The following is a 9,634-nucleotide window of genomic DNA, read 5'->3' on the forward strand; positions in this document are numbered from 1 at the left end:
AAGACAAACAGATAATGTGCGAAGAATGTGAAACCTGGTATCATATTGGCTGCCAAAACATTAATGACGCATCTTACATTAGACTAGGGGGTTCAAGTGTTGTCTGGACCTGTCTAGTGTGTGACGCACCAACTTTTAGTATTAATCTTTTTTATCTCCATAATGTGGAGTCTGAAAACAGATATAGTGTACTTGGAGACCTAAGCTTAGGCTCACAATCATCTCTTGATCTTGGACATCCTAAAGCAGCCTCCTCTCCAACTAAGCCCAAACCAAGTTCAGACATTGGGCCCCATCCATTACGGATTGTTAATGTAAATTGTCAATCCTTAATTAACATAAAGCTCCATTCTATACCTAATCGACAGCACCAAACCTGATATTATTATTGCAACCGAAACCTGGTTTAATAACAGTATTGTCGATGCCGAGTACTTCAGTTCCCAATACAGAGTGTAGAGAAAAGACAGAAACCCCACAGGTAGTGGTTTACTTGTAGCTGTTAATAGTGACCTCATTAGTGTTAGAGAAGAAACCCTAGAAAAAAAAAACACTTCGGAGTCAGTTTCGGTTAAAATCAATATTACAGGATGCAAAAACTTATATGTTGCGGGCTACTACCGTGCTAATATTAAAGATGAAATCGCTCTTGATGATCTAGATGACGCATTATCTAAGATTTCGAGTAGAGTCAATAACCTCATACTGGTTGGAGGTAATTTCAACTTACCAGGATGGGATTGGGAAACTAAGACACTTAAGCCAAGAACTCCTTACCTGAACCTCCACGACAAGTTTGGGGAAATATTAGATGATAATGGCCTGACACAATTTGTTGAAGAAACAACAAGACTAAATAATAACCTTGATTTTTAATCTAATTTAATCGAACACAAGTTGTACCTGGTATCAATGAGCATAATGCTGTGTATACTGAAATGGAAATCAAGCCAACTTGAAAGAAGCAAATCCCCCGAAGAGTACCTCTATATAAAAAAGCAGAATGGAAGGGACTCCGTCAAAATACTGGGAAACTTGCAGAAATCATCGCTAATGCTGAATCTAACGCAACTGTTGACTAGCAATGGAACCTCTTCAGGTATGGCTTGATAGAAGGTATCCAGCTTTTTATCCCACATAAAACCACGAAGTCCAGAGATTCACATTCATGGATACATCATAGAACTTAAAAGAAAAATTAAGAGAAGAAACCGGGCATTCAAAGCTAGTAAAAAAAACATTGGAAAGTTAAAGATGAAATAAAGTTTGAAAATCTTAAAAAGACTGTGCAACGTGAAATGCGGAAAGCCTACTGGTAATACGTAGAAGATTTCGTCACTCCACAAGCCTCTGACATAAATGTTGACAGTGGTATGAAAAGAATTTGAACCTTCATCAAGCATAAGAAATTGGACTTCGCCAATAAGAGCTGAGGGTAAAGTCTTAACAAATGCTAAACAAAAAGCAGATGCTCTTAACCATCAATTTCAGTCAGCCTTTACTAGTGAAACCACCTTTAAAACTTATCAACCTCTATACCAATTTCCAAATATGCCTGACATAGATGTCTCAACCACTGGCGTACTCAAATTACTTTAAATTCTCGACCTAAGCAAGGCTTCAGGCCCAGACAACATCAGCCCAAGAGTTCTCAAGGAATTGAGTGATGTCCTCGTAAATCCTCTTACCCCATAATATTTAGGGAGTCACTTCGATAGGGCAGTGTACCACAGGACTGGAAAAAAGCAAACATCACTCCAATTTTTTAAAAAGGTCAAAAATAAAATCCTGCAAACTACCGTCCAATCAGTCTTACCTGCATAGCCTCTAAAATAATGGAGCATATTTACAGTAATATAATGACCCGTGCTAGCAATCACAATATCCTCTACAGTCTCCAGCGCGGTTTCCGCAGTAAAAGATCCTGTGAAACTCAGCTTCTGGAATTCGTACATGACATTGTTACCAACATGCAAGATGGGTACCAATCAGATGTATGCCTATTAGATTTTTCAATAGCCTTTGACAAGGTCGGCCATCTTAGACTTGTTGAAAAGCTTCGTTGGTATGGAATCAATGGTCAAACTAACAATTTGATTAAACAGTTGAACAGCGGCAGGACCCAATCAGTAGTGATTGACGGTGTTTCCTCCAGCAGCGTTCCGGTTACATCTGGTGTACCACAATGCTCTGTTTTAGGACCATGTCATTCCTCTTCTTCATCAATGACATAGCAGAAAACCTAACATCCTATACACATTTATTTGCTGATGATACCTAAATTTACATGACGGTAAGCAGTGAAGGGGACGCCAAGCTGATGAAGAAAGATCTAGATACTTTATTACTGTGGGAGAAAAACTGGATGATGGAATTCCAGCCAGAAAAATGCCAAGTTATTAGCATCACAAGAATGAAAAACATCACATAATATCCATATACTCTCCACGGTCATCAACTTTCTCATGTAGATCATGCCAAGTACCTAGGAATAACAATTACCAAAGATCTCAGATGGACCAAGCACATCTACATCACCACAGTCAAAGCAAACAATACACTAAATTTCCTCAGATGTAACATAAATATTAATAACCAAAAAGTAAAAGAACAAGCTTACAAGTCACTTGTCGGACCAATTTTAGAATATTGAAGTGTTGTTTGGGATCCCCACACAGACGTAAACAAAAGATTTAATGCCGTGCTGCTAGGTTAACCTTAAGAGATATGAACGTACAGCTAGTTTCAATGACATGATCCACGAACTATCATGGAAAACTCTGGCTGAAAGGCGCCAACTTGCAAGATTAGCAATGTTCTAGAAAATCCACAATAATCTTGTTGCAAATGATATGATCAAATACTTAATTTTTAAAAAATAATAATTATACAGCTCCATCTCGCACAGAAAACAGCCAGGCATATAGTATTCCACTCAAGTCGGGACTATCACAAGATGTCATTCTTTCCTCAGACATCTAGGGAATGGAACATAATAGCAGAATCTACTGTCAAAGCACCAACGAGTGAAGTTTTTAAGGGGCCCTTGGAAAAAAATAATCTCACTTGCATCACCACATACCACCAAAGTGCTATAGCCTTCAAAATTGAAGTTTGCACTAATCTGGAAGAAGAAAAAGGGTTGGGGGGGGGGGTGGTCTCCTCAATTTTCGTCCGCAATGTAATAGTGTCATGCCTGAAAATTGTTGAAATGAACTGCATAAATGACTCAGGTTTTATTGAATGTGTGATGTACAACCAGTACTCTTTCTCTGCCCACAAAAATCTGCATTTATAATACACTACTCGAGTGAGCGTGCCTTTATTAACTTAAGTATGAGAAAAAGCATGTAATAATAATAAGATTGGTTTTCGGCAAAGTAAATTAAAAATACATCAAAGACAATCCAGTTTTATTTTCAATGGAACATCACAGCGATGAATTTGATCGATGATGATTAATTTTATTATAATAATAGTGTCATTTCCAGCAATCTAGAGGTACTATTTCCCCAAATGTTAACATCTCAGCCCTTAACTATGGTGTGGACTAATGGCTTTGAAGTAGGTAGGCCAAAATTAAATACATCAAAGACAATGTTTTTTAATATTTATTTTCTATATACATCATACATCATATTAATTAGATATCTATGGTTGCCGAAAATCGCTGGTAAAACATCATAAGAAATTTGTTGGCGCTGCATTTTGACTATAAATGGTGATGTGATGACGATGAATTTTACTATATAAAAGTGTCATTTCAGGTCATCTAGAGCTACTACTTCCTAACATTTTCGCTCACGAAATGTCCCCTCAGATCTGCGCCCTTGTCAAAACCACGCCGCCACTGATATATGTAGGAGCTCCTAGTAGCAATGTAGAAAGAAACAGTTGAGATAGGACCTTTCCACATACCAACAGACCAATCTAATATCTGTTAGGCCTGTTAATTAACATTCAGAAAAAAAAAAATGTTATTTTCGGGCGAACAAGTGAAATGAGGACTGGTGGTCAAATTCAGAGTTCTGTAAGTGATAGGTCCTGCATTAGAAAACAATAGGTATTTTATAAATCCTATCTAAGTACATTTAATGCTAAACACGTCAAGATTATAAGCCAATTATTCTATGGTTAACACATTTTAAAACCTAATCGTGTCACCAAAAGTGGGAATTTGAGTGGCATTACACCTTCAACGATATTTTATACAGTGTACAGATAGAGTTGAAGAAACTGCATTGGTTGTTGCCATACACTGGGCAGACTGACACTGGGACGACAAAGATTAGAGCTGTAGACAGGATTTTAGATTCAAATCGGTTTCGTTTGAACCCTTCGATATGCGTACTCTCTAAAATACCTTGTAAGAGTACATTTCAGAATGGTTTGCTTTGCTCAACCGAAGTGCAAGGCTTATATATTATTTAAATATAAAACTGGTAACAAAATAATCTTGCTTCATCATGTGTTAGCAACATGAAAAAAATTCATTTTATTTCAGGCGTTTTATTTATGCCATTTGTTCACTTTAGTATCTTGTGTTGATCATATGTCGTACTTCTATGGTCCGGTGTCCTAAATGAGTTAATAATATACCAAGTTCTGTCTGATTGAAATGAATTATGTACAAGTTTAATAGATGTTCATTATAAATATATTTCTTTAAGCTGAGGAAGCACGTCTTTTTAAATGCATCATGGCTAAAGCGGTCTATTAAATTCTAAACATTTACGTTTTTATCACATAGGACCACCAGTGTTTTTATCAGAAATTATAAACTGTCCAGAATCTGCTGTTGAGAAAGGAGCGCTTGTAAACTTAACCTGTAGAGTCAACGGATACTACCCAAATGGATCTGTGGACATTTCGTGGTCTAGGACTGGCGATATTTGTTGGAAAACAAATTATCACATCGATGATGGTGATAATGGTACGTTTAGCTTAACCTCAACCATTGTATCGAAAGTCTGGGAAAATGAAACTTTCACATGCTGTTTAGAAGAACCTGTTGGTGCCAGGAATCTTACGTCCGTCTGCAACATTAAAGTCAAGAATTGTAGGTTATTTTATTTTATTGAAACATTTGAGACATGTTGTGGCGAAATGGTAAAGTTGTCGCACAGTCCAGTATTCAGTAAATGAGCTATAAAATATGGGAGCTCAAAAAATTGCTAAAAAAATTTGTTTTTTACTATAGGTCAACAGTTTAATGTCTTATTAATCATGTCTCAAAGTATTAGTTCTGGAAGTGGTTAACAAATTGTTTATTTAACGTTATTTTTCATAGTTCATTATATTAAACAATGTATGCACAAATACCTTTGAAAGGTAATTACTCAAACTTGACTCTAAGAGTACTGTACTTTCACTTTCCAATAACTTTGGTTTGAAATGTCCAATTTGAATGAATGACCCCTCATTTTAAAGATCACATACTCAGGTATTTGAAAATACCAATAACTTGAATTTTAATTTTTGCTACAACTTAGCCATTTTGCTACAACATGCCTCATTTATCTGGATCCAATATCTGAAAAATTAGAGTGATATGATACTTTTACTTACATGACGTTTCGCTAGTGGATGTCTACCCGCAGGACGTCGTGTAAGTAAAAGTTTCTCTAGAATTTTTGGATTTATCAAAAAAAGAAAATAGCATTGAATATGTTATTATTTATTCATGTGCCTACTCTTTGGAAGCAAGCTCACGTTGTTTCGATTTACAAAGGAAAGGTCGGTCCTCTCTTAAATCATATGGCCTGATTTCTTTCACCTTTTTTCATTTTTAAGCTTATAGAAAGAATTTTGTACGATCATGTTTACAACTTTCGTTCTTCTCAATTGCTACAGGATAGAAGGAAAATTATTTGTCTTTGTTTTTGCTTCTTTTTCTTAACAATAATGTTTTTTTTTTCTTTTGAAATAAGCTCATAGAAGAGAGTTCCCGACTCCGTATTCCCTTTGCCAGATGTAACACATTTAAATATTCTTTTTTTTTTAATACAATGCTGGCCATTTGGAATAGTTTGAATTAATTTAATTGAAATAAGAAATTCAAATTCACTTACTCTTGCTTTTATTCAACAGTCCCCTTTTCTTTTTGCTGTATATATGATTTAAATATTACATGACCGGCGGAACCGAGAGGACAGGGCCCCCAAGTTTGGCAGAAAATATACAATATCTATGGAGATTTTTGTATGATCGAAAAGAATGCAAGAAAAGAAAGAGGGAAGAAAGAGTTACATTTTCTCACAATTTACATTGGTCGATCTGGTGGGGTGAGGGGTCAAGGTTTCCTCCCTTGGGCAAAACAAAAAAGAAAAAAAAAATTCTAGACATACCTTTTTAGGACCCGTGAGCTACTTTTTTTATATTTTTTTGGTACAATACGAAAATTAGAAGTCGGGAAAGCTCATTTCCCGCCATGTGGAATCAATTTTTTCTCGAGGGAGGACCCCGAACCCCTTTTATTTTTGGAGTTCATAGATTCATGGAAAAACAATAAGTATGCAACGTATGTATACCGGTACACACATAATAGGCCTATTTACAGTAAGCAGAATGAGAAAAAATTACTTGACCATTTTCATTGGGGAAAAAAAAACCTTGAGATTTGAAGAACTTATAAAAGCTTCAAACGTTTTTTGTTTATTAATTTGTCTATTTTTGTAATGCTTTATTTAAAATTAAATTACCTGTAAAATCAAAACTTCCCGGTAATCGACTTACCGTCATTATTGTTGTAACTATTTATGTTTTCTAATAAAAAGTCGGGAAAGCTCATTTCCCACCATTTAGAAATCAGTGGCTGCTCTAGGATATAATTTTTGGGGGTGGGGCTAAGGTCCAACTGGGGGGGCTAAGTATTTATGGGTGTAACTATAGCGCGCAGCGTTATCCGAGTGCCGAAGGCCCGAGACAGGGGTGGGTATGTCTCCTCCTCCCAAAACGAGTTTTTTTTTTTTTTTTTTTTTTATTTTGGGACTCCTAGATGGCCGGAAATGGCTGGGATGGGAAAACTAGGCCTATTTTTTTTTTTTTTTTGGTCCGACTGCCCGACGAGCTTTGGCCGATGGGGGGCTTGACCAGACCGATGGAGAGGCTTGACCAGACCGATGGGGGCTTAAGCCCCTCCCCCCCCCCCTCGCTGGCGCCGCCACTGAACCCGAACCCACCTTTCTTGTTGGGGTTCATTGATTCATGGAATCGTTTTCAAGATGAGTAAACCTTAAATTTTGAAGAACTTAACAGTCATTAAAAGACAACTGATAAGTCGGAAAAGCTCATTTGCCGTCACATTTTTCAGGGGGAAAACCCGGACCACCACTTCTCTTTGAGGTTTATCGATTCATGGAAATATTTGACTTCAGGCCACCCCCAAAATTTGAACCCAGATCTCCCCCCATTCATATTTCCACTTACCTTACTAGTGCCCTTCCCCCACTTTGAAAATCGTTCCGCCGGCCCTGTATTACGTTACTGATGTAAGCGATGTTGTTAAACTATCATGTTTGCTCATGATAAGAACCTCCATGAAGCAATTCGAATAATGATGAATGAGGTAAGTACAATTGCACATTGGAATAATACAAATAAACGTACTCCAAATGTGATAACCCAATATAATTCTAAGAACTAAAGCAGAAAAGGATACTAAATCTAATTTACAAATCACTTATTTTACCTTATCTAAATTATGGTACCACTGTGGGAGCTATATTGTAAAAACAAATATGAATTGTATATGTTTTACAAAAAAAAGCACTTAGGTCTGTTTACAACGTGCATCTTTATCCTTCTGCTCCGCTATTTGTTTTTTCATACTCGCCCAATATTGTTGATGAAGTGTTTTGAAGATACATAATGCTTTACATTAATTAAGTCTGAATATAAGGCTTATATAGTGGCGTCTTTTTATACATATTGATTAGTTACACTACATGCATTGCTTGTATTTTTCAGACCCAGAGGGTGTTGTGAAAAACTGTATTTCAATACCTGTGGTCATACTTATTGCGTTGTTGGTGATAGTTTTTGAAAATCTAATCATTGTTATCGTGAGGTATTGTTACTTGCGTTGGAACAAGGCCTCTCGTAAAGAGGACCCACGACAAAACCACAAAGATGATGAAACGTTAACTCCTCTTCAGAATTCTGCAAATAATAAGAAAAACAATGACGTCAAATTAGAAATGGATAATCTAGAAGGCCACACTGTTGACAAAACTCTTCTTCAGAGTGCAATTTCGAAGAACAACAGTGAAACTAAAAAAGAATCTCACTTAAAAAAGAGAGAGGGAAAAAGAAAATTTAAAACCACAGAATAAAATACATAATCGAATAACTTCATTACCATTTAATTAAAGATTTATATTATATACCGTAGCTTTAGGATTTGATACCGCTTGATCAGTTGCCTCTCTTGTCTCCTTGGTGATTTGCTTTGTTTAATTTGTTATTGCTCAAAATAGCAGTTGATGGTAGAGGAGAAAGTTTATACATGGTATTCACCTAATTTGGAGCCGAGTATCAAGCACCAGTATTGTAATATTATAGCAAATATTAATGTATTACTCGATTATATTTTTTTTTTAGTAAATTATAATTAAAGTTCTCTACTGAGCCTCAGTCATTAAATTTTTGCCTCCTCATTTATTACCCGCACATCAAGCTCATCAGAAGTGATTAAACGCGTTATCTTAAAAAAAAGAGCTAAGGATCTGCCAATATACTCAGAGAAAGTCAGTCACGATAACGGTTTAATTGGAATAATTACAAAATGTGAATAAAAAAAATATCTATAGGCTTTTTAAACCGTAAAACAAACTGCAAGCAGTACAAATAAAAAAATTACCGTTAGCTAGTTTTCCCATAATGAGTGTAAATGTTGTGAAACCGCATTTTTAAAACTATGTTCGTTCGGAGTTTTTGCAGCCTCAACATAAAGTGAGCGTTGGTAGAGTGAAGTGCGAACAGGGACCCTAAAGAGCTTGGTATGATCGCGGGAATTTAGTATGAAAGGAGTAACGTTAATTGTTTACTGAATAACGTAATGGTATAGATTTAATTGTAATATTGCATAGGGTTGAATTAATGCAGGAATGTTGAATGTACCTGTGGTATGCATTATTAATGTAATATGCTTAGATTGACTTTGGATCTATGCAAGTAATATTGTGTATTGATATTTAGACGTCTTTAATACTTACTGTACACTTATTATGGGCGTATGTATACAATTGTACAGCATATTGGTAGCACAAAGCTATAGATTAAACATTTTATTAATATGAAAGTTAATAATGTTCCAGAATGCTTGAAATGATGTTTGTTTAGGATAACTATTCTAGAAAGGTGTATTTTGTTAATTTTAAATGGTCAGAGGAGTACAGCTTGAACTCCAACGACAGGCTTAAGACTTAAGAAGAAATTGAAGGTTTCAAGCAGCTGAAGTAAGAGCTGATATTTATTTCATTCAGAACCAACTTGTGTGGTGTGACAAGTAGTGACCCGGGAGAACGTCACATGTTTGGCTTCTCATTTGTATAGCGCAGGGTATTATGATGTGAACTGAATGTTCGACATATTATTTTATTAAACACCTTGTTTGAATTTATAACTATGTTTT

The 9,634-nt window shown here is 35.9% G+C and overlaps 1 protein-coding gene across 1 annotated transcript; it reads left to right on the forward strand.

The window, feature by feature from the left end:
• The first annotated feature begins 3,553 nt into the window (after window positions 1-3,553).
• On the forward strand, window positions 3,554-9,373 carry LOC117108232. The gene is made up of 3 exons (XM_033250192.1): window positions 3,554-3,564; window positions 4,710-5,059; window positions 7,969-9,373. Exons 1-3 carry the CDS (start codon window positions 3,554-3,556, stop codon window positions 8,331-8,333), a joined length of 726 nt encoding a protein of 241 aa, XP_033106083.1. The 3' UTR covers window positions 8,334-9,373.
• Window positions 9,374-9,634: the final 261 nt, after the last annotated feature.

The sequence above is a fragment of the Anneissia japonica genome, unplaced genomic scaffold, assembly GCF_011630105.1.
Source record: "Anneissia japonica isolate Jap-2015-1 unplaced genomic scaffold, ASM1163010v1 scaffold4723_len126649_cov178, whole genome shotgun sequence".
In the NCBI taxonomy this organism is placed as follows: Eukaryota; Metazoa; Echinodermata; class Crinoidea; order Comatulida; family Comatulidae; genus Anneissia; species Anneissia japonica.

Bases quoted from the DNA above. Each gene is read 5' to 3' on its own strand.
- LOC117108232 (XM_033250192.1), top strand. The intron at 5,060-7,968 runs GTAGGTTATTTT...TGTATTTTTCAG, and splicing joins CAACATTAAAGTCAAGAATT to ACCCAGAGGGTGTTGTGAAA.